This window comes from Protopterus annectens, chromosome 13.part0 (genome assembly GCF_019279795.1).
Source record: "Protopterus annectens isolate FY-2018-M chromosome 13.part0, PAN1.0, whole genome shotgun sequence".
NCBI classification, from domain to species: Eukaryota; Metazoa; Chordata; order Ceratodontiformes; family Protopteridae; genus Protopterus; species Protopterus annectens.
Window position 1 is genome coordinate 609,859,132 of NC_056747.1, and position 26,318 is coordinate 609,885,449.

Consider the following 26,318-nt stretch of genomic DNA (forward strand, 5'->3'; position numbering starts at 1 on the left):
AATATCCACTTTATTTAGCTTAACAGAACTCTCTTAAAATGGGTACTTTCACATTTTTCCAGCAGGTCTTCATTGGATTACATAAGTGAATTATGTTTTTAGGGGTTGTTGAGGAACATAGGGAAGGAAAGTGAATTGGTCAGGATCGTATAGTATGCTAGTAGGAGCTGGTAGGATTCACACTTCCCTGTAGTGAACGGTACAGGGTTTGATTTCTGCCACCTTCATTTGCCTTCTGTGGAATCTAAGCAAGTCATTTGAGCAGACACTGCACCTGGATTGTCCCAGAAAAGGGACAGTTGTTTCCAGTAGATTTACCTGGTTTAAAAATATACGAAGAAAAAAATTGTGTGTGCAACCTACTGCCATAACCAATGTTGTCTTGTGCTGAGCTACCAGTTTTAGCATTTGGTGTGGAATATTTAAGGTATACTGCTAATGGACAGAAAGAGGGAATCATTTGTACTTTGCTTCCCAATGCCATTATCCCTTTTATTGTTTGCGCTCAGTAAGGTATTATATAGACATGGGGACGAATGTTATTCACTGGAGAAGTTAACACAGTAGTATATCTAGACTGCCAACTTCGAGTGTTACCTTGCAGTGACATCATAATTGGAGTATTGAAATATTTTAAGGAAAAATATGGAGACAAATTTAATGTAAATAAGCCATCAATAGCAACAAGCGTCTTGTCATAAACTAGTAATATAACCATGAGGAGTAGACTACACTAAGTCGGAGTTTTTTTTTTTATTATTATTGCAGAGCTCCTCTTCAGCTTCGAGAGTTGGTAAACTGCCGTTGGGCTGAAGAAGTTACTCAGCAGCTTGATACACTGCAGCTTTGTAGCCTTTCCAAGCATGAAGAGAATGAAAAAGACAGGTAAGCCTGTTCCAGAGGTGCAGCATATCAGTTAGTAGTGTTCACTGGTGACTGGTGAAGTATTGCTGAGCCAGATAATGCCCATGTTTTATTTTAACTTTCATTATCACTTCTTATTTGGCTTTCTAGCTCGTTTCTCAGATCATTGATTTATCTGACTTTAGTGGTGTCCCTCGACCTTTACCACCCAGGCAGTATTTTGTTTACAGGTTCTCTGCTACTATTGTGGTGCCTGGTGTAATATGACATCCTTTCAGTGTGGTGGATAGGTGCAGAAGTCATACTGTCTTGCTGTGTATCATACTTGATGAGCATTTTTAACAGAAAATTGTGAGCTGTGATGTCAGAATGTCATACTTTAACACTAGCTTCCCTCTTTGAAACTTTTCAGTGGACCTATTGGCTTCATCTAACCTTAATCAAGGATTGGGCAAGTGGCTGTTGAGAATCCTACCCACCCCCTCCTTCAAGTGCAGAAGAGCAGTTCTGTAGATTTTCCTTGCAGACTGGTTGTCTGACGCCTAATCACTATGATGGTAAACAGATGTCATTACTGCACTGTACGTGTAGTGTTGGTGTGCTGCAAAAGGTCCCATCAACTTTTGAGATTCAAAAACCTCAATCCTCAAGGACTAATCTGCCAGAATCAAAGCTGAGAGCCAGATGCCATTCCTGTGAAGCCTCTGCTTTATCAAGAAAGTCCTGAAGAACCTTCAGTCTGACTGCTGATTTTCCCTCCACAGAGCTGCCCAATCAGCAGTCAAAGTGAAGTTGTGGGGTTGGAGATATAATTTGTTAATGGTAGCATAGAGGAGTTTCTTAAGATGGCATATACTGCCAAAGTCTCTGTCATTCTGGTGTTTAGTTTAAGCCATTTTTCTGTTAACCAAGTATATATGATCTATTGTTGAGGAAGAAAGAGATTTGAATGTCACTAGCATAACTATCATATGTTAAACCTCTTTCCCTCAGTACATCTTTTAAAGGAAGTATATACACCGTGAATAATAAAAGGGCTCAAGGTAGAACCCTGTGGTGTTCTGGTTTCAAGATATACAAAGATGACAAGTTGAGTCCTGAAGAGACCCCTAAAAATGTTAGACAGGTAGGAAGGCGATAAACTAGTCAAGAACTATACCATAGTTTCCACAGTTGGACTTCATTCATTTTATCAATAGGCTCATAGGTTAATATGAGATGACTAGGCGATGATTAGGCTAATGGCTTAAGAACCCTTAGAAGCCTAGCCAATATAACCCAATTCTACCCAATATGTGGCCCCTAGGGGCAAGAGGATGGCATAGATTTGTGCTTAGGCCTTGAGTATCTTACAGATTACCCCTGTCCATAAGGGACATAGGTGCTAATCCATGTGTGAATTTGCGATTCCCCATCCATTGATCTAAATTTCATTTGAAGAGGGCCAGGGAAGGGTTCTGCTTAATATGATTATGAAGCCTGTTCCAAAGAAGGGGCAATCTCTGAGAGACATATCTGTCTCTTCAGCATGTTTTGTTTGAATCGCTGATTAATTTTAATTGCCTAGACTTGGGTGACTGTTGTGCTGTTTGACTTGCAGATGTTTAACAGCTCCATCAGGGCTGGATTTCTGAGTGCCTTGTATGTCAGGCATTGGTAACTCCTTAATAGTTGGTATGAGACAGAGTAAAGGGGATAGGGCTTTTAGTCTAGGACTCTTTACACCCTGTATTTTCATTGTGAGGAATTCTGAGATTGTTCCATCTGCTGTAAGTGCCAAGTCAAGTACACTCGATTATTGATCTAAGGAAGGCTGAGTACAGCAGGACTATAATTTCTGGATCTAGATGCCATACCTATACTTCTAAGTTGTGCCATACAGAAGCACTTTCTCACCACTGTGGACACGTCAGTCAAAGTTCAGGCTTCTATCGGTCTGTGTACCTAGATCTCTCACCTCTGTGTCTACTTTTAGGAGTGTGCTATTGATGATGTAATTTGCAGGGGTATTTGACTTCCCAAAGGGAATGCCATTGCATTTTTTTCTCATTTAGTTTTAAGCCATGGTTCTGACACCAGTCAGTTTTTTGATCTAGACCCTCCTGAAGGGTATCTCCGTCACTGTGCGATTCAGTGATTGCCCCAGCTTGCAGTCTTTAGCAGACTTTGTCATCCATAGGCCTTCCACATTAGCCTTGACTTCAGAGAGGTATATTCCAAAAAGGAATGGTTCCAACACTGAGCCCTGTAATACACCACTAGTAACTGGCCTCTTGCTAGATCTGCATTCACCCACTTTAACCACATGTGTTATGTGCCATAGAGGGGGGTGTTGGTATCACTTCTTTGTTATCTGATATTTAATAGCCTAGAGGGATTCCTCTGTACTTTAAGTGCTAGCCACAGAGTTTGAGAAATAATTTTATGCTCAACTCCTGAGAGACTTGCTTGGCTACAAACATCTGCATTACGAGATGAAGCCAAGTGAAACTTGCAGTAGTGACTTTTAGTCTTTTGTTAAGTACAAATTTGCAGTTTTAAAAGTACTGTATTTTAATTTTTTTTCTGTTTCCTAATTGTGTGTTTCTGAACAGTGTGCTGTGTCTCTCTCTGCAGTTAGTTCCCCACCAAACCTCCCTGTTCTTGTGTTGATATTAGTGTTGGTGGCTCTGGAATTGCCCGCCCCTCCTGTGAGTCTGTATTAGAGCAATCCTCCTGAGTCCATCTCATTTGCTCACTTAACTGAGTACAGTGAGATCATATTCTGAGTCTAGTGTTCACTCTACTTAATACAGAGAGAAGATTTGAGAAGGCCAGCCCACTTAGGTTCTTCCTTCCTCTCTTGTAGCACTTAAAAAAAAAAAAAAAAAAAAAAAAAAAACATTTTTGCAATTTTATTCATTTGCTTTTACTGTATTTGTGTTTCCTCCTACTTTATTTTGCTTTTCTTAAAAGTACTCAATTTTATTTATTCTGCTGCATTTATTACTGCTTGGTCATAGCCTGATTAAGTTGTAACTGTTATTCCAAGTCTTTTGGTTTAAGCACTTGGGCTTCATACAGGCTGTTTTACATTAAGAAGGTTTGTGGTCTGCACTGTTGTGGCAGGACAGGTAGCTTACATCCTTCTAAGCTGGGAATTGCTTATTGAAGGCCCAGTGTCTGCTATTCTAAAAGTGTATTAGCTCTGGCTTAAGCACTTGGGCTTCAGGCCAGTTATTCTACATTAAGAAGATTTGTGGTCTGCACTCTTGTGGGGAGGAAAGGCTGGATTCTGCCCTTCTGAGTTGGGAATTTCTGGTCACAGGCTTATTGTGACTGCTTATTTGAACTGTTTCTTTCTATGCTGTAGCATAAACCAGATTCAGACCTGTTGAATCTAACTTTGTTTGTATAACTTGAGGCACTGATCCAGGCCATCTTTTTTTGGAGAAGGTTCCCCTGCACCCTAGTAAGCAGGAGTGTGCAGTTATAACTTGTCTGACTGAAGACTGCCGGAACAGGGCACAGTTTTGAGCTTTTTTCTGGTTAATTGGGTAACTTGTTTAAATCAGTTTGTTTGTTTTCTATTGTTATATATATATATATATATATATATATATATATATATAAAATTGTACTTTATTCATCTGCTTTTACTGTATTTGTGTTTCTTCCTACTTTATATATATATATATACACACACACATACTTGTTTCCCACTTTTCTAAGCTAGTATAGTCCAGTTTTCAGGTTAGTGCTGAATTCAGGGCTGTGTTACAAACCTCTGTGTTTGCCCATATCTTACTTGGATAGAAGGAAGTCTCTCTGTTCACCTGTGAGAGAGGGGAGCTTTGAGCAGCCTATCTGTCCCTGGAGGAGTGGTTTCAGCCCAGAAATTAGTAGTTTATTGGCCTTTTTGGGCTAATTTCTATCTCTTTTGTTTCCCTGCTATAAATACCATCTTTGCCCGGTTTTGCGCGCTGGGCAGCAGCAGTTAGCTAGGGTAAAACTATTCCCGGCTCCACAAAGTCTCCTCTTCAATTTTTCCCTTGGAACTAGACAAACTTTCAACTTAAGCACTCAAGCCATTAATTTCTCAGCCCGACACTTGCTCAAAACTTGTAGCAAGCACTTATAAACCATAGCACTAGTCCCTCCTGTACTGCACAGAAGGACAAGGCTCTCTGTTCGACCTTACCAGCCATCCAGTAAAACAGTTCACTGTACCTGTCCAGGCATGTCCAAAGGGCAGTATCAGGTGTACTCTCCAGTCCAGCTGGTGAATCTGGGCATTTTGAGGTAATGTTACAACTGCCTCATGTACACAGACAACCCCCTCCTCCTACCAAACACTAATACATGCGAGAGATGCAGTTATACAGCTAAACTAGAGGCTAAGCTCTCTCAACCCAAGACTGGATCAGACAGTCAAGAGGAGAAGGGAAATACTTGCATCACACCACCAGTCTTACATAGACCCATTAAACCAGCACCGGCAAAAAACACACATAAATACATGGAAACATATTCGGAGGTTGTAAATAAAAATCTGCAAAACTAACAGAGACCTCCAAAGCAAACATCCAAGCAATCTCCACCCCCTCCAACCCAAACCATGAAACACATACTTCACAAAACCAGTGTGCCATGCAGTCACAGCCCTTAAGGCAAAATAACATACCCAACATACTAGTAATAGGTGACTCTATAGTCAGGCGCACTGATGTCCCACTCACTAGGCTGAACAAGGAGATGATTACTGTTAGCTGCATGTCAAGTGCCAGGATCCACCACATAACACAAGCACTCAGGTCACTCCAGAACAAGCACAAATATGACTCTGTCATTGTCCATGTTGATGTGAATGACCTGAGCCATACCTCCCTAGACTACATGAAAAGAGACATGGAAGAGCTCTCTGATCATGTAGCCCAGGCCGGTATAACCCTGACCCTGAGTAGCATCCTGCCCTCACCAAGAATGATACCATGGTATAAAGAAAATATTCTTGATTTCAACAATTGGCTAAGTTTCTGGTGTCATTCAAAGGAGATCCAGTGTCTGTCCACCTGGGATGACATGCACGATAAGCCACGCTGCTTCGCTAGAGATGGCTTGCACCTGTCACCCTTAGGCTTTCGAATACTTTCCAAGGCTCTTGCCACCCCTATAAGTGCCTTTTTAGGCAAGACTAAAAAGACAAACCCACTGCCATAAATAGCACAAGTAACAAAACTGAGGGTAATGCTATTCAATGCCAAAAGTCTAAAACTCAAAATGCACGCACTCGAGGCACTCCTCAGTATGGAGAAAATCGATATATGTGCAGTAACAGAAACCTGGTTTAAGGTTCCAGAGAGAACCCCAGCACTACCAGGCTACAACTCGTACCATACGTTTCGGCCACAGAACCCAAACTGAAATACAAAAGGCAGGGACGTATCCATATTCATCAAGGATACCCATACCTCCAGGTTAGTGGCACAGCACGATGTTTCAGAGATCATCCATGTGCAACTAACAATGGGCAAAACTGCAATTCAAATTGTAGCTTGCTACAGATCACCCACCATGTCCCAGGACCCCCATTCTGCGTTTCTGGAAACACTGGGAAACATAATGGTCCTACTAAACACCCTAATATTGGGTGATTTCAATTACCCAAACATTAACTGGGAGAAGTACTCAAGTACTGACTCCCTTGCCCAACTTTTCCTAGAATTTATAAACTCAAACGCCCTGGTTCAGTTGGTCAACACTCCCACCAGAGGTGACAACATATTAGACCTGGTCATCACCAACATGGGCGATCGGTGTTCCACACCAGAGGTCAACCCCTTGCTGGTTAGATCTGACCATAAACAAATCACTTTGGATATCCATATTCCACCTCCTCCCCCGGACAAGAAAGCCACCATGAAAAACTTTTCAAAAGCAAACTTCACTTTACTTAAGACCAAGGTGGAAGGCTTCAAAGCCCCCATGCTGAAGGATAACACTGTCCAAGCTGCAAAATCCTTTACTAATGCATTCTACGGGCAGCTACAAGAATGCATGGATCGTACCATCCCAAGCAAAACCAAGACTCACTCCTCCAAGAAAAGGAAACCAGTCTGGTGGACTCCTGCCATAAACAAGCTATACAATAGAAGAAGGAAACTAGTACAGAAGAGAGTAAAATCCCAGGAAGAGAAGACATCCCTGATCAGTATCGGCAAGAAACTACGATCCCTCAGAAAATCATCCAAGGCGAGCTTTGAAAGAAAAATTGCCAATGACTCCAAAGATAACCACAAGGCATTCTTTAGCTATGTCAGGAATCTAAGTGGCAATGCTCAGATCTGCTCGGAGTTAGTGCAGAATGGCACAAAATACACTGAACCGACTGATATCACCAACATCCTGGCAGACCGGTTCAGCGCAAACTTCACCCCCCCTCTCACCCTCAAAAGGGCCCATAACCATACCAGAAGAATGTAGAGTCCCTGAAATCACAGACACTCAGGTTAAAACAGCCCTCTCCAAAGCCAAAAACTCCGCATCAGTGGGACTGAACGGTGTCCCAGGCTGCATCCTGCATGAGCTCAAAGACGAACTAACCCCTCACCTAAACACACTGTTCAAACTCGGCTTCTCCACAGGCTACATACCCATAGAGTGGCACACAGCAATGGTTATTCCGCTCCACAAAAGTGGAGCCATAACAGACCCCGGGAATTATCGCCCTATAAGCCTGACTAGCTTGGTCTGCAAGGCTATGGAATGCATCATCATGGAACTCATTAACAGACACATTGGGAACCTCCAAACACTGGACCCTACCCAGTTTGGCTTTAAGGGCAGATCATGCCTCCTAAACCTGGTGGACTACTTTGAGACGGTTACCAAGGCTATAGACGAGGGAAAGGTGGTACACACAGCCTACCTAGACCTCCCTAAGGCCTTCGACACCATTCCCCATTCTGGTATTATAGACAAGCTCACCAGCCTGAACATAAACCCCTACATCACAAGATGGGTTGCCAACTGGCTCATGGACAGAACCCACATGGTGAGAGTTGCGGGAGCTAGGTCTATCTCTAAACCAGTTACAAGTGGTGTTCCCCAGGGCTTAGTCCTAGGACCCCTCCTGTTCGGCATATACTTCTCAGAGGTACAGGTAAGCACAGGAGGACTATAGATGCCCAAGTTCGCAGACTACTACAAACTAGGGGCTATAATTGACTCTTCGGCTGACACAGGTATCCTCCAAAAGGCTCTCACTGAGATGGATACCTGGTGTCAAAATCGTGGCATCTAGCTAAATGCCAAAAAGTGCATAGTCATCCCCTTTGGAAAAAACACAAGTACCCACAAACTACCACATAGGTGGTAGTCCCCTAAATATGGAAGATGTAATAAGGGATCTGGGGACCCAAGTAGATAGTAATCTCACCTTTGATAATCACATTGTCAGAGTGGTTAGAAAATCCTTCTACGTGGCCCACCTAATCACAAAAGGGTTCACATCCAGATCAAAAGAGGTCATTGTGCCCCTCTACTCATCACTCATCAGACCCATCTTAGAGTACAATGCCCCATTTGGGATGTACCTTACAAGACACCTGCAACAGCTGGAAAGACCACAGAAGTACTTCACCAAGAGGATCAATGGCCTCAAACAGATGCCCTATGCAGCTCGACTGAAGAAACTCCAGTTGTACTCTGTTGCATACCGCCCACTCAGAGATGATCTCTGCCTGACATACAAGGCCATGTCCAACCCAGAATTGATGGACATGCTCCACCTAAAGAAAACCTTATCCCCTCAAGCCACACACACTCTAGGGATCTAAACCTCACCACAACAATAAATAGGACATACTGGAGGGATAGATTCCTGTCCCAGAGACTTCCCATGCCTTGGAACAAGATCCCAATCTACATTAGGCAGAGCTCCTTGCTAACACTCTTTAAAAAAAAAAACCTTGACGAGTGGATGGGAAACCAAGTTTACCTCTGGGATCACTTCAGTGGCTCTGCTGGACAGAGGCACATGGAGCTAATCTAAGGGGACGGCGAAAGCCAACACATTCTGGCTAGGCTTATAAATGCCTTCAGGCAGATAGTCTAGTACCCACCTATGAACCTGTGTCTTGTCCATGAGCTTAGTTGGCTATCCATCTAGTGACATAGGAATTTATACCCAGTTTTGTGGGTTTATTTATAACACCTGAATGGGGAGTTGACAAATGCCCTGGCCAAGTCAAGGCAGATGGTATGTACTGTTTTACCTTCATCCATGGCCTTAGTGACTTTCTCAAAGAAATCCCCCAGATTCAGTAGGCATGAAGTGCCCTTAGCAAAGCTGAATTGGGTCAGGTCCAGTGTTTGGAGGTTTCCTGTGTCATTGTTAATCATGTCCTATTATTATTTCCATGACCTTACATGTAAAACTGGTCAAAAGTATGAGTCTGTAATTTCTTGGTTCAGTAGATGGTCCCTCTTTATGCAGAGGAATGACTGTTTGTTTCTGTCCTCCACTCTGTCAGGACAAAGCCAGTCTGGAGCTGTGGTTAAATAGAGAGCCTAATGGGCTTGATAAGTCCTGAGTGGAGCTGTTTAAGAGGCAACCTGGTAGTTCATCAAGCACCAATGAAGCAGTGTTTTTAGCTTTAGAGTGCGGTGGCAACCTGTTCTATGGTGATAATTGGCAGTGGAGTGGTGGAGGATATTTCTTGTGGGAGAACTGGGGATGATGGGGAGATGAAATTTGAGCTGAATTTGTCGGCCAGCAGATTTGCTGTATTTTCTGGCCGAGTGCAGCTGATGCCATCTACAACTAATTTTGCACATTGTTGGATTTTGCCCTTGAGACTCTGGACATATAACTGAGTAATGCCTTATTGTTGTTATTAGCTTTGGAGGTTATTACCTCAAAGAGTAATTTCAGAGACTTGACTAGTTCCCTTATTTGCTTTTTTAGACTAATGAGGATTTTTTTGTTCTGTTGTGCATATTCCCTGTTACTACTTGACAGGATTTTCTTTCTTTTGTTGTATATAATACCAGGGGTCCACCTGGGCGGCTTGTTTTTGCCATTACACCTGGGTTTATTTCGGTCTGGTACTGCTGTTTCTATGCAGTTGTTTATATGGTCCTACAGTGCTTTTGTGTACGTGTCTGCATAGGTTTCTGTGTTTTTTGATTTGGGAGAGCTTGAAAACTAGCTATGCCTTCCCTTAATAGGGGGTAATTTACCTTGGAGAAGTTCTTAAAGGTTTTTGGGGTTAGGCAGGGGGACTAGATTTACCTTTATTTCAAGGGGGAGACTGCTTTGTAATCTGACCTTCCCAGTGAAGGCATCACACGGGGGGGGGTGCAGCACTCTCCCATATTTGTGAGTATCAGATCTAGGATATTTGTTCCCCTGTTGGGATTGCTCCAGGGAATTTTATTTTATAAAGTTAAGAAATCTTTGGGCCTGCATGTTAGTAGTTGTTTATGCCTCCCAGTTAATGGAGGGGGTAGTTAAAATCACCCATGAGTATGGTATTGTGCTGGATGGCGAGTGATTCAAATAACTTCAGGTATGATGAGTGGGTTTCCTAGTATATGATGAGGGACCTGTAGCTAGCAAGAACATAGCAATGGATTTTTCCCATGGTTAGTTGGGCATGGAGTAGCTGAAGCATATCATATTGTTTGACATGCCTTGATGTGTGCTTATCTTTATGTAAATAGATGCAGCTCTGCCTTTTGTTCTTTTATATTCAATGGGTGGATGGAATGTGTGCAAAGAGTTTTAGCCACGCACTGCCAGAGTGTTTTTCATGGCTTTGAATCATGTTTCAGTAGCTGCACAGGTTTGTCAGTATCCTCCAGAATGAGGAGAGCTTCCAGGCATTGCAGGTTTTTGTTGAATCTCCTAGCATTGAGCACTAACACCTTTATTTTGTCTTGAATAGCTTTTGTTATGTTGGAGTGCGGCCGCGGTGGTGCAGCAGTTAGCGCCGTCGTCTCACAGGTTCTCCAATTCGATCCTCTGCTGGGGTGCCTTCTGTGTGGAGTCTGCATGTCCTCCCTGTGGTCGCATAGGTTTCCCCCGGGTGCTCCTGTTTCCTCCCACATCCCAAAGACATGCTGTAGGTGGATTGGACAGCGTGCGTGTGTGTGCCTTCCACGGAAGGTTGGGTGCCGGGCTGACAACTCGACACTGTAAAAACTCCCTGCCAGTCATGAGCGGGCAGGTGATCCGCTGTGGTGACCCCTAACCGGGAAAAGGTGAAAGAAGAAGAAGCTTTTGTTATGTTGGAAGGTTTGTGTGCTGGCAGTGCCTAAAAAGGGCACTGTAGGGTGGGTAATGTTTTGGCAAATATCGGAAAGCCTAGAGGTGACAGGTGAAGACCTTACCTGGCAAAGCAGCGTGGCCTGTCAACCATGTCCTCTCAATCTGACAAGTATTGCACCCCTTTGGAATGACACCAGTTGCTAATCCTGTTAAAGACAATCACTTTTTGTTGCTTTTGTGGCATCATCCTTGGAGATGGTAGTATGCTGCTTATTGCTACACTCATACCTGCCTGTGACACATTCTGAGACCTCAATCATGTCTCTCTTCATATAGTTTAAGGAGCTACATTTCGGGTCATTCACACCCACATGGACTATGACTGAATCATACTGGTGCTTAGGAGTAAGTGACCCGAGTGCTTGCATGATCTCGACAGATCCTGGTGTCAAACAGGCAACTAACTGTAACTGTCTCCTTATCCAGCCTTAGTAAGAGAGACATCAGTGTGCTTCACAATGGAGTCTCCTATGACCTGGATATTGGGTTGGGGAGTATTTCGTCTTAACAGGCTTGGTAGTTGCAACACGGTCAGTTGTGGCTTTGTGTTGTAATGGGTTCTGTGGATTAGGCCTGACAGGCCTCTGAGGTTTGGCTAAGTTACATGTGAGCATCTTCGCATATGTGGGTCTATGTGTGTGGACCTTTGTCGGTGCAGTGAGTGATACGAGTAGTTGCTGACAACTTGTTTGTTGCCTTTTGTTTCTGTATGTCAGAGTCTAGCCTCCAGTGTTAATGTGTAATTACATCTGTCACATACTGTATTTGTCAGTTCGAGAATTAAGTAGCTGTCAGAGTACATAAGGCAATTGTTACATTGCCTCAGGATGCCCATGTTCACCAAACTGGATGCAGAGATAGGACATTGCCCATCCATGGTTTCAGGTCCTAATGTGTACTGCAAGGGATAGGAGTTGAAGAGTGTTTGTAACCCGATGCAGAAGAGTGTTTACTTGGTGTAATCTGCAGCTAACCTAACCAGCAATGCTGCCCAGCATTCAAACCAGATGCTCTCTGAATAGCGATAGTCCTGGGTGCTTTAACAAGGTAAGGCAGACCCAGATAGTCCTGACTAAACATGTAAATGCTGCTCACCATGTCAGATAGTTACCCTGTGAGTAACACTGGACTAAGGTTAGGATCCAAAGTGGTTTGTTTGCATGTATACAAAGCCCCAGTAACTGCCATTGCCAAAAGAGCAGCTTCATGCAAACACTAGGCTTGTATATGAATAGAAAAAACAAGTTTTACATTAACTATGCTCTAAGGCCAATCAGGTAAGCATGCAATGAGCTTTCCACCAGCAATTCCCAGCTCAGATAGGTGAAATCAGCCCTCCACTGACACAAGAGTGCAGACTTTGACCCCTTTAATGTAAAATGACTGGTCTGGAGCCCAAGTGTTAAGGAGCAACAAACAGATGCCTAATGCTAAGAAACACTATATGCAATGTATTTTCAGTGCAGAACAGCAGCCTTTAAAGCAGTTTGAAAATGCAACTTTAAAGAAGTGCAAAAAAATCCCATTAAATAGCATAGTAAACTTTTACAGTATAATGAAAATAAGCAATGTTTCCAGATGTTTCATAGGTAGGTACTAGGCTATCTTCCCAAGGGCATTTATAAGTCTAGCCAGAATGTGCTGTTTTTCGCCTCCCTTTTAAATTAGTTTCCTGGGCCTCTGTCCAGCAGGGCCATTGAAGTGATCCCAGGGGTATATTTACGATTTCCCATCCACTCGTCAAGATTTCTCTTGAAGAGAGTCAGTGAGGGGCTTTGCCTAACATAAATTGGGATTCTATTCCAGAGCGAGGGAAGTCTCTGGGACAGGAATCTATCCCTCTGGCATGTCCTGTTTATTTTTGTGCTGAGGTTTAAATCTCTGGAGTGTGTGGCTCTAAGAGATTTGGTTTTTCTTGTGGTGGAGCATGTCCATTAATTCCGGGTTGGACATGGCCTTGTACGTCAGGCAGAGATCACCTCTGTTTGCTTCTGTAAAGGGTACTGGCACAGCAAGCAGCTCCTTGCAAAATGTGCTGAATTTATACCGGCAATGGAAATGCAGAAAACCTGACTACTGAGCCCTCTGACCAATAAAATGACCTTTTGTGTGCCTCTCAACTCAAATAGACCAGGTCTTTCCAAGTTGGACTTTCCTGTTAAACGTTAATAATAAAATAAAATAATAAATAAACAGTTAGACATAAGGAAAGACGATAAGTAATGTAAGATAACAGCAGTGTACTTTAAACAGCTTTTAAAAATGATTATTCAATAAAAGTACTTTGCTTTGTAGAGATGAGCCAAGAGCCACTCAGTTGTCCAAAATTCATAAAAGTATTAAAACATGGTCCGCACATTACAATTTTTTTTAACATGGAACTGTAAAGAAGTGATAAAATACACAGGGATAAGAATATGATATCTTTAACGCTATTATTTAAAACAAAATTATGGCCCTCAAACATCACAATCAATATGGCTATGCTTTGGAATAACATTCCTGTTAAGGTTAGATTGTGTAAAAACATTTGTAAATGTTTAAAAGAACCCCTGATGACTGGGTAGGTGATAAAGTCTGAACCTTATATTAGGGAATCTGTGTTCCTTGTTGGCCATTAGACATGAACACTGCTCCAGTACTTATGAAAGTTGTTGGTTGCAAACTGGAAATCATAGTCTTGAACTGTTCAAATTCTGGAGTAGTGGAGTACTGAATCTGACCACAGTATAAAAAGGAGAGATGAACGTACTGCAGTGCCCTTGGACTCCACTGGAGGAAGAGCAGACTTAATGGAGGCAAAAAAACTGAACAGGAGATTTATATTCAGCGCTGCATAAGGTTTTTCTGGCGGATAGACAGGCCAGGCTGCACAGCCTCTCCACCACCCAAAAGAGTTAAGTCGGTCGATTTAACCACTGAGAAGATTTCCCTGGAAAAAATTCAGACTTGTTGTGAGAAATTTCCACTTGATGGATGGTATAATCCTCCTTAGGCAAAATCTTGTCACTCTTTAGTCTACCCGTTGCTAGTAGTGAGCTAGCCCTCCTCCAATTCTACACACGGTACAAAGACCGATTTGAACTAAGGTTCTCATTTCTCTGTAGAGATGCTTTCCATATCACCATTGCATCTCCCCATAACAACAAATTCAACAGGTTCTTTGCCCTGAACCCCCCACTGGGGGAGTCACTGAGGGATGCAGTACTTCACGCTTGCCCCTCTGGTCTCCTTTATGCTTATCCCCCGTTACACCTCATCCCCAAATTTCTCCAGAAAACATCTCTTATCAAAGAGCACAGTTATCCTCATTACCCCTTACTGGCCTCATTTTCTACATTAGCCCTGGATTCTGGATCCAACTCTAGACCTCCTGTCTCACCCAATAGGTATGACTCATCCAGACATATTAGGCTGCAAGTTGACTGCATGGTTTCTCAGTTCCTTTAATTGTTGGACAGCCTAGGCTCTCCTCCCCCCATTTGTCAAATTTTATCATCCTCCCATAAAGCTTCCACTAGAAAAATTTACAAAAGTAAATTGAAAATGTTTGCTTTTTGGCCCATGGTAAGAATTTAGATACCTTTTTAGCACTGATTTCAAAGGTCCTTGACTTTTTAGCCACCATTTTCAGTGAGGGTGCTAGCTGCTCAACTATCTGAGTACAATTAGCAGCCATTTCTAACTTTCATATCAAAGTAAATAATTTTACCTTGGCTTCCTCAAAGCTTTGTAAAGCTCAGAGGAATTTACTTGCTTAGACCTCCTTTACAGGATCTTACCCCTCCTTGGGGTTTAAATATTGTTCCTTAGGCTTTGACTTAACTCCTCCCCCCCGAACCCTCAACCAAGTCCGATCTGACATTTTTGACCTGGAAAACCCCTTTTTTAGTTGCTATCATGTCTGCCAGAAGAGGCTCTAAACTTCAAGCATTGTCTTCTAAACCTTCTTATTTAATTTTTGACAAGGCTATGGTATCCTTATGGACAGTCCTTCCTAATGTAGTGTTGGAATGTTATCAGTTTTCCATTTTTTTATCCTAACTTTTCAAACAAAGGAGAATATATGTTGCATCTTTTGGATGTCTACAGACATTCCTTATGTTTCTACCTTCACAGAACCAAAAAAATCTAAGAAAATCTGAGCAATTGTTTGCCTAGTTTTGAATCAGAAAAGAAAACAACTGGTATCTAAAGTAACATTGGCCAAGTGGTTAACGGATTGTATTGCCTTTGTTTATTGTTTTATGAGAAAGTGGGTTTGCCTTTATCAAAACCTCCAAAAGCCCATTCTATGAGGTCTGTGGTGATTTTGTCATCCTGTTTGTCTAGACCGTCCTTGGATATTTTTGCAGCTGCAACTTGTGCTAATCTTTATACCTTTATTGCTCATTACAAACTGGATAGGCTAGAGAAGCTTGTTTAAATGTCAAATACTTTTGCAGTCAAGGAGTGAAATTAGTTGATGGCTATAACTGGGTTTCATAGGGATCTGATGGACGAAGTCAGAGACCCTGAATCCGCTCCCTAGTGGGGATTTTTGCAAGCGGCTAGAGTCGCAAATGACCGCCATTAACTCTTATCATTTTATCAATTAGTCTGTTACCATAATGTAGTGGATGGTGCAGCTGAATCAGCAGGTTTCAGGCATAACAATGTGGCATCAAGTCTGCCTTCATTTAACAGTATTTGTATAACACTTTAAGGTAGCATTTGTCAGTGTCCCATTTGACTTATCTTCTGCGTTTGGGAAAAAGGTGTAAGAGAAGCTGTAGTAATGTGAACAAGAGAGCAAAATGCTTACAGTTGTTGAGGTCAAGTTTTTGCCCCACAAAGGTCATTTCAGGAAAACCAAAAAGTGCCAAGAACCCTTGGCTTCAAAAATCCCTCCAGTCTCAGAACCAGCATCTCTTTAGACGTTTCCAAGGCAGAAGGAGCTGTGGCAGCTACCCCTAGAGAGGCAGAAATGGCCAGCATCAGCATGGGTTTTTGCAAAACCTTTTCAGGACCCAGACAATACCAGTTCTAAATCATTGCCTGATTCTCCAACTCTGAAAGTAGTCTGGGTGTGTCTCTCCCTGCTTCCACTTGTGTGGCATGCCATCACGCAAGACAGTTGGGCCAGGGATACCATATCCAGTGGCTGCTGCTTGATAAAGCCCAAACAGCTCCCCTTCCATCCTCCAGTGCCACCCAATCAAAGGAAGGAGACAACAAGTGAAAACCTACCTGTATAAGAGCGCCATTGTGGAAGTCCCACCAGACCAGAGAGGGTTTGTGAAGGAGTCATTCTGGATGGTCAAGGTGCAGTCCATCTTACCATGCTTGCAGGCTGGAGATTTGATTTACTTTGGAACTTCAGGAAGCTTACCTTCATATCAAAAATGGCCAAGATGTCTAGGAGGTTCCTACACTTCCCAGGTGGGAGCCAATCACTACCAATGAAGATTATTATAATTTGGTCTAACCACAGCCCTTCTTGTATTCACCAAAAGTATGGGACTTGTCACTGCCTTTATACATCTACTGGAAATGAAAATATTCCTCTTTCTAGGTGATTAATTCATCACTGTTTCTATGAAGGAAGAACACGGCAAGACCATATTTACTCCATTTATGTCTGTCCTTGGGAATTTGAATAAATCTTCCAAAATCTCAACTGGAGATTTCTTAATGCCCAGCATTCATAGGTTACCATTTCCAAATTATGAAACAGTATACAACCTTCCATAAAGAAGACTCAGTGTAGTTCAAGCAATCAAAGGTCTCATGCAGAGCCCAACTCCAGATGCTGTAATCGTCCTAAGAGTGTTATGTCTCACTGCAGCCTCCATCCAAACATTTCCTTATGCCAGATTACACAGGAGTATTGCAAGGACATTGAGAGTACAGTGAGGTCATGCAACAGAATGGATGGATGACCAAGACCATTAAACTCTTCAAAGCCTGCAGGAATCACCTGTCCTGATGGACTAACCCACACAACTTTGCTTTGGGAATTACTTCTGCCCAGCAGATATCTACAGCCAATGTAAACAAGGACATGCCCTGGCTAGGTTGGGGGAGCATTTCCTTGACAGGGCAGTCCAAGGTACATGGACATGCATAAAGCCAAGTTACACATCATTGTATTGGAGATGAGAGCAGTCTTCCTAGCATTCCAGGCTTTGTAAGACCATTTTTGCCAAGGTGCAGCATCAATCCAGTCAGTAACATGGCAGTGGTATGGTACATCAAACAAGGAGGATCGTGCTCATACTGCATTTGTCATTAGGGTATGGGAATGGCCCATTGCTTCACATCACTTTGTCATAGTAATGTACATCTTGGGGGCATACAGTGTAGTTGTGGATAGTTTGAGCAGACGATGAATGGTCTCAAAATGAATCGGTAACCTGAAAAATTTTTCTTCAGATGGGTATTTCCTTGTTAAGATCATTTTGCCACACCATTGAACACTAAATGCAACTGTTTTCTTCTTCATCTTTCAACAGGGATATTCCATGTTCATCTCCCAGGGCTTTTCTATCCTTCCCCCATCCCATAATATCCAGATTTCTACAGAAAGATAGACATGGTCTCGCCTGTTATTTCATTATCTGAAAAGACCCATTCTGTAGCCATATCTGTAGTTGCTTGACCCATTCGGTCATCCTCACCCAGACTCTGTTCTTGTAGTTAACTGCATGGTTTCTCAAATTCCTGTAATGGGCAACGCTTCTGTCGCAAGTAAAAGAGTTGATTGTGGTTGCTCAAAAACCTTCAGCAAAGAACACCTGTAAAGGTGAGTGAACCAAATTATCTTTATGGGTGAGTGATCATAGCATTTACCGATTTTATAGCCTCAATTTTTCAAGTTTTGACCTTGCTCTCAGAAGTGAGCTAGCCACTGTTCCATCAAAGTGCATGTTTCCTCTTTATATTTAGGCCTCAACACCTCCTAGCTAGCATCACATAAGCTTTCCTTAAAGGAATTTCTATTCCAGACCCCTGTTAAATCCTCATCCTCCTCCCACTTGGGATTATAGGTTCATAATTAATTGGCCCTTGCGAGCCATTGTAAGTCTAGCCAATTATCCCTTGTGAGATTCAAACCCTGTACCTTGTGTTTGTAAGGTAAACACCTTAACCATTAGGCCACCCTCCCAACCGAATTTTTGTAGTAGAAAAATTCACTCTATCTTTTTTTTTGAGCTAGCAAATTTAGCAATCAGTTCAGCTAGAGGAGCATTAGAGTTGCTGGCACTATATTGTAAATACCCTTACCTGGCATTTCACAAGGACAATGTTTCTTTAAGAACTAATCCCTTCTTTGTACCCTAAGTCATCAGGCAATCTAATTTGAACTGATCTGTTCATCTACTGGTATTTTTTCCCAAATTTACCAACCAAGGTGAATATAGTCTGCTTGATTTAGATGTGCATAGAAGGCTCAAATTTTACCTTGACAGAACCAAAGGCTAAAGAAAAGCTATATGTTGTTTCAGTGAGTTATGGTGGATTATATAGTATAGAAAAGCTGATTAATTGTTTGTCTTCTCTTGTAAACAGAAAAAAGGGAAAATTTAGTTACTCTTGGACCTATCTTAGTGGTTACCTTACTGCATTATTTTTTATCCAGTAGACCTAAGTCACACTCTGTCAAGGCTCAATCCACTTCTGCAGCGTTCCTTAGGAATTTGCCACTAGATGACATTTGTGCTGCAGTTCCATGGTCTAACTTGCATACTTTTGCAAAGCATTACAGTATGAACACTTTACAGATCTAAAGCCTGGTTTGGAGCTTCTTTCCTCAGAAGTATTTTGTCCTTTGTACGGCACAAGATTTCCTTGGGACTCTGTCCAGTGGTTTTCCAGTGTTCAGACTACTCCAGTTATGTACTTAATAAAGTGATGGATTTAGCTGGTATTAGTCAGGACACTAGAAACATCCCAACCATCTATCCTTCTCAGAATTATCCCATCTGAAAAGAACTTGAGGCCTCTAATTGTAACATGTGGTTGAAATAGTGTGTATCATTTTTGTAATATACATGTTAGACCTGTTTATACATCCCTGGTGTCTGTTTATTTGGAGAGTCCACAAGGAACAGCACACTGGTGAATGAGGGGAATGGTTCAAGCTAGCTAGAGATTGGTTATTGCTGCATGATGAATGCCTTTTAAGAGCATTCTAGGGGGTCTTCCAGTGTCCAGGCAAATGCAAACTAAACTTGTCATTCTAGTAAGAATATAACTTGCTTTTTTATCAACCCAATCATAAAACTTCCTTTTCAGAAGTGATACTGGATCATGCCCTTGTTTGTCACAGCAGACTTATACTTGCTTACAAAACTTAACATCATAGGGTATAGGTTTATGGTTCGAACCTAATTTCATAATTTTTTCAATAAGGAACATCCACTTAATCTTGCACAAGAACCACATTTTGTTGAAAATGTGTATATTACAGTCAATTTTATATTTTCATTGCATCAGTGAGCCCACATACATGTACATATTTCTCTTATCTGCTCTCAGATAGTATTCTATGCTGTTTTGGTCCTGAGTGGTGTCTTCCTTATTTCTTGTAGTGTTTCAGCTTCCAGCCATTACCATATTTCCTTGATAAAAAAACTGTAACATATTCTTCGTGTTTCGCTGTTGCAGTCATTACATTTGGGTAGTTTGCTGGCAGGTTGCCCTCAGTCGGCCTGATTAACAAAGCCTTGGGTCCTGCGTCGATTGCTGTCCCTTCTTCCATGACATCAGGTCGTCGGGGGTATAAAACATGAAGCCGACGCCAATGCATCAGTCTTTCTTGCCACGCGGTGCCCGAAGCAGTTCGCAAGTGCCAGTCGGTAGTCTCCTGAAATTTTCATTTTCAAGTTTCAGAACCGAAGTCTTCAACTAAAAGCTAAGTACCCCGTTGGGGAAACTTTTTCTTGCTCCTTACCGATGTCAGTAAAATTTAATAATTGTATTACTTGTGGGAAGCAAATACTGCCTCATAAGGATTTTCATTTGTACTGTATTCCTTGCCTGCTGTCGGTTTTGTGCTAAATTTAATCAACGCGCTATTAAATGTTGGTATATTTTTGCTTCTAAATATTTTGGCTCGAGATTTAACCATCCAGAAATGTCGTCTGTTAGCAATCAGACTACCAGAATACCTAAAAAGCGCAAAGAAAAAGACAGTGACAGACCGTTGAGGTCCAAAACTGACGAAGAAACTTCTCCTAAGCCAGTCGCCGGTACTCAGTGAAGTGCTTTCGCAGCCCCTGATACCTGCTACTTTTGATTTGCAGGCCTCTACTGAGACCCATTCGGAGTCCGGTATGCCACGAGATACTTTAAGTATTGAACCCATGGATGTCTCTACCTTGGATGGGTCCAGAGCCTCTGAGCAGGCATCGGCTTCTGAGGGTGTTTTCAGGCCTAAATATTTGTATATTAAACCAACGCCATCTTCAAAACTAAGGCCAAAATCTACTTCTATGTCTAAAAAAAAAATGACGCTTGGGCCACGCGTACAGGCCCCAATGCCTAAAAAACAAATGATCAAAATGGCTGAGGATTTAACTACCTTGATCAGGGGTACCCATCCCCCTCCTGCTAAGAGGCCTAGGCAAGGCACTGACTATGAATCTTCAGATCAGGTTTCTATTTCTTCTGATTCCTCTTCTGATCAGGAATTATCTATTCCCACTTATGAGGACTCTAATGCAGAAGACTCCATCCCTTCTGCTTCTCCTCCTGCGGATTTTTCTTTTGGAGAAACTTTGCATACTTTAAGAGAACACATTCACTGGGAGAGTCAGGATTTTTCAGAATCTAAAAAGAGACTTGGGGATTTCCTCCTCCTTCCTCAGCATAGGCTTTTGACTATACCTCTGTTCTAGACATGGTTGATGATGATTTCTCAGAATCCAGTATGACTCCTGATTCCCTGCCTCCGGCTCCTAGTAAGCCAGACAAATATTACAGGGTTCTTGACTCCCACAAATTCCTCTTTAAAAACCCTACTGCTGGCCCTGAAACCATTTCTCAAGGTCCCAAGGGCGTTAAGGCTTCTACTGCTAAAAATCCTACCCCTTCTGATAGAGATTCCAGGGCGCTGGATAGATGGCGTAAGAAGGTTTACACATCTGCAACCTTGGCAATCAGGGTTTTAAACTGTCAATTTCATATGCTTAAATATCAACAGTATGTCATGGGCTTACTTAAACAGAAAATGATGTTGATTTCTGACTGTGTGGAAAATAGAGTTGCAGGATTTATTGCATTCAGCTGAACAAGTTGGAAAACATACTTTGCAATGTGGTTTTGATTCCTTGGAGGCCTCTTGCAGGGCTGCTGTAACTGGATCTGTGATAAGAAGGCATGCTTGGCTCAAGGAGCAAAATCTGCCTGACCATGTTAAAGCAAAATTGTTTGATGCTCCTTTACAACAGGACAGGCTGTTTGGTAATAAGGCAGAAGAAGTTTTGAAAAAGATGGAAGATAAAGCTAAATCTATGCAAACTGTAAAAGATTTCCTCCAAGTGCAGCCACCCAGGTTCAGTAGGCACTGGCCTACTAAGAACTGGTCCATTCCAGTACCCACCAGAGCCGCTCAGGTCAAACCCAGACATTCCAAAGGTTCCAGGTTTCAGTCACAAGGAACTTATAGAACAAAGCAATGGGGTGCCTCCACCTCCAAATCTGGAAGTAACAAGGCACCTTCCTACGGTAAACGGTCTCAATGACTTTACACTGCAATCACCAAGCACTTATCTTTTGGCCGCCCCTTTGGGGGGAAAACTGGCACTTCATGCACGAAACTGGCAACTGATTACCCAGGACAATGGGTTTTAAATATAGTATCCCAGGGATACAGATTTCATTTCCTCACGTTGCCAATCCCAAACGGATGGCCAGTCCTGCCCCCAAATCAGTGGGCAGAGGCCCAGAAACAAGTTATATCCCTCATGAATATGGGGGCTATTCAGCCAGTACCAGAAAAGGAAAAGGGACAAGGTTTTTATTCAAGACTTTTCCTGGTAGCCAGAAAAGACAAATCATGGCGTCCAATTCTGGACTTATCCATTCTAAATACATTTCTGGACATTCCAAAATTCAAGATGCTGACTCTACAACAGTTACTACTTATGCTAGGCAAGGATGCCTAGTTTGTAACTCTAGACTTAAAAGAGGCTTACCTGCAAATCCCAATCTGGGAATCTTGCAGAAGATACCTCCGCTTCAAAGCAGGCTGTTTGCGTTACCAGTTCTCTGCACTGCCCTTTGTCTTATCTACTGCACCCAGGGTCTTCACAAAGTGCCTGGCACCAGTAATTGCATTTTGTAGGCAAAGAATTATTCATATTTATCCATACCTGGACGATTGTCTAATTCAGGCAGAAAACAAGGACACTCTTCTAAAACATCTGGCGTTTGTAAAAAGACTTTTAACTTATCTAGGGTACACCATAAACGAAAAGAAATCACAACTGGTACCCTTACATTCCTGGGTGCAAGCTTGAATACAACTGCCCAGTTGACTTACCTTATGCCAGAAAACCAAATTCAATTGATGACTTGCTTCAAACAGGTGGCCACAAAAACCCAGCTATCTGCAAGACAAATTCTTCAGGCCTTGGGGTTCATGGCTTCCTGCATTCTAATAATTCCATATGCAAGACTGCATATGAGGAAACTTCAGTGGTACCTTAAAAGCTTATGGAGTCAAATTGTCACAGCCTGGAAACAATGATTCCTATAAGTCCTTGCCTGCAGCAAAAGTTCCTGTGGTGGGTAGAGGCCTGCCACCAAAACAAGGGACTGTCATTCATTCCACCCCCTGCCACCCAAACCCTGACTACAGATCAGATTATGCTTGGGGAGCGCATCTGGCAGGGAGATGCATTCAGGGCCAATGGAGCCCAAATCAATTGCACCTACATATCAACCAGAAAGAGATGCTAGCTGTACAGAATGCTCTGACAGCCTTCAAGGACTATCTTCATCCAGGGCAACTACTGATAAAGGCAGACAACACCACAGTCATGTGGTACATAAACAAGCAGGGGGGTACCCATTCCTTACTCCGTTTGCAGACTAGCCATGGCATTGTGGAACACGACCTTGGCTTATCAAATACATCTACAAGCTCAATTCCTGCCAGAAAAGCAAAATACTCTGGCAGGTGAACCAAGCAGAAATCTTATGGACCCACACGAATGGAAACTGGATCCACAAATCTTCAGCATGTTGACATGCAAATGGGGGAGCCAGACATGGATCTTTTTGCCTCACCCCAAAACTATCAGTTGGACAAATTCTGCACAAGAATTCATTACAAAAAAAAAGCTTGGAAAGTGGATGCTCTATCCTTCAGCTGGAAAAACCTATCAGTCTATGCCTTTCTCCCCTGCCTCTGCTCTCCAAGGTCTTACTAAATGTCAGACAGGGAAAAACAAAAATGATTCTGATTGCTCCAGACTGGCCTTGCCAACACTGGTACCCACTCCTAGGCAATATGTTGCACATTCCTCCGCGGTACCTGCCTCAGACACCTTACTTACCGTCTCAGCAGAACTATCAAATTCTGCACACTCCTCTCCAAACTCTGAATCTTGCAGCATTGCTAATCAACTAATTTCACCAGTTACATCTCTCGGCAAACCTGTGATGGATGTCATTTTGGAGGCTAGAAGGCCTAGAACTAGAAAATCTTATGCTGACAGAAAAGATTCTGTGCCTGGAACCAAGCACAAGGAATAAGCACAGCAATGCCCAATATTCCTCAGATTCTGCAATATTTAACTGAGATGCTTCACAAGGGCCCATCTTTCTCTTCCATAAAAATCCATGCCTCTGCCATTTCAGATCATTACAGCACAGAGCCTCCCCTCTTTTCTCATCCTCTGCTATAGCAGTACCTCAGAGGGGCCAAAAAATTAAGACCTCCCAGGAGAGCACGAACTCCTGCATGTGACCTCAGTTTTGTTTTGGAAAAACTCACTGTACCTCCTTTTGAGCCAGCTGCTACTGAAGACCTAAAATTTCTCTCTTGGAACGCAGCTTTTCGTTTAGCAGTCACTTCAGCTAGAAGGATTTCAGAACTACAAGCTCTTATGGTAGTGGAGCCTTTTATTATTTTTTACCTGAACAGGGTGGCTGTCAGGACCAATCCATCCTTTATGCCTAAAGTGGTATCTAGTGTGGCTCTTAATCAGACCATTCATCTGCCAACCTTCTTCCCAAATCCACAGAACAAGGGTGAGCGGATTCTGCATTCATTGGATGTACACAGACAACAAAGATTCTACTTAAACAGGACAAAATCTCTAAGAAAATCTGAGCAATTACTGGTGGCATTTGCTGCAGGGACAGAGGGAAAGGCCATTTCAAAGCAGACTATTTCAAAATGGATAAGCCATTGAATTTGTTTCTGCTAGATGCACCATGATAAACCTGTCCCCAAGGGGATCAGATCTCAATCCACCAGGGCTGCATCTACTTCTGCAGCCTTTCTTAGAGGGGTTCCTACCAGAGACATTCTAGAAGCTGCTACCTGGAGCTCAGTTCATATGTTCACCAAACATTACCATTTACCTCTCTTCTCTAAATCCAGAGAGGCTTTGCCACTGTGGTCCTGCAGGGCCTTATATGTGCTCCTAATGCTGTATAATTCCATCCTCCCAACCTTAGCTTTGGGATTCTACCCAAATGTAATGACTGCAACAGTGAAACACGAAGAATATAGTACAGTTATGTACACTTTCAATAAATGTAGATGTTCAAGTGTATTCACTGTTGCAGTCCTACATTTATGGTAAGTGTACACAACTATACTTTCTTCCATAATATTCTTTATATGTTGTCTCAATGAGTTTTGGTGGATTATATAGTGTAGTCAGTGTAATTCTCAAGCAGTGTCAACAATATTATACCACTATAAATCTTCCCTGCCTATGTTCCATTTATTCTTCAATCTTTATTCCAATGCCACTTGCTAATTAAGACACTTTCTGTTGCTGTCCCTTCCTTTTCCAGTAAATAAATCTTCCTTCCCATTTTTCTTTGAAAACTTAAATGTTCCTTATGATTCTAGTATGTTTCTTGTAATATTATCTGTGCATTACTATTGCACTTTTTCCTGACCACTAACCCTGTAACATTCTAGACTGTAAAGTCAAAAGTGTAAATAATATATAAAAGTAGAATAATATATTAGCTTTATTTCTTTTTCAGTTACAAGTTGGTCCTTCATAGTATGTTTCCATCATTTTATATTACTGTAAATGTGTGATCTTTTATTTTCATTAAAAAAAAAAACATACAATTCCCCCATGACCCCCAATATAAACATATTAACTGTAGACGTTTATCTCAAGGCAGTAGAGCAAATGCTGTGCAAAAACAGAAATGTAAAGTTTTTTTTTAATCTTTCATAATTAGATTGAAACCCTAATTTATTCCTGTGGGTTAGGAAAAGCCTATTATAAGTCACTAATATATTTTTTCTTGTGAGCAACTAGTGAATTAAATATCTTATTTCTGAATGTGTTCCTCTAAGTTTGTGCTTTTTCATTTCTGCAGATTGATCATTCTTGCAACTAATACACATTTTAGCATATCCCCTTTAACTTCATTAGTGATTTTAAATGTTGTAGACATTTTCAAATGGTCAAACCTGTTAATTATCAAAGCAAAGAAGTTGTGCCCCCTGTAGTCAAACATAGCTTTTCAAAGAATGCAGTCTAAATATAATTAGCACTGAAGACAGAATAGATCAATCTGCAGACCAGAATTCTTCCATTTTTTAAACCTAACAGATGTGAAGTTAACCAAACAGCATACAGCATGAAATGTTTATTTTCTCACTGGGAACTTGATGATCTGATGCTATCCTTGTCATTATTGGTCACGGATGGGTCTTTAATCAGACCTTGGATCTGAGCCAGAAAAGTGAGTGACAGCTCCTGAACTCGAGCTCCTCCCCTCCCCTTACTTCCTGTTGCCCATATTCCTCAGATCTCGTTTGCCACAATTATAGAACGGACCTGTTCCTGCTACTCAAGCTTGCTATACTTTTAGATAAGTAAATTTTTGTTTTTTTTCTGCCTTCTTCTGTCTCTTTTCCCTCTTTCTAATAAGGGTTTGTAGTAGTAGTAGT

At 42.0% G+C, this 26,318-nt stretch overlaps 1 protein-coding gene across 2 annotated transcripts in view; it reads left to right on the forward strand.

Annotated features, from left to right (window-relative positions):
• The window catches only part of TRIM37 (tripartite motif containing 37), a 2,575,817-nt gene that overhangs the window by 186,037 nt on the left and 2,363,462 nt on the right, over window positions 1-26,318 (forward strand). For both annotated transcript variants that reach the window (XM_044054277.1, XM_044054276.1), the window contains exon 5: window positions 769-885. In XM_044054277.1, coding sequence (XP_043910212.1) covers window positions 769-885 — 117 coding nt within the window. The remainder of the gene's footprint in view (window positions 1-768; window positions 886-26,318) is intronic.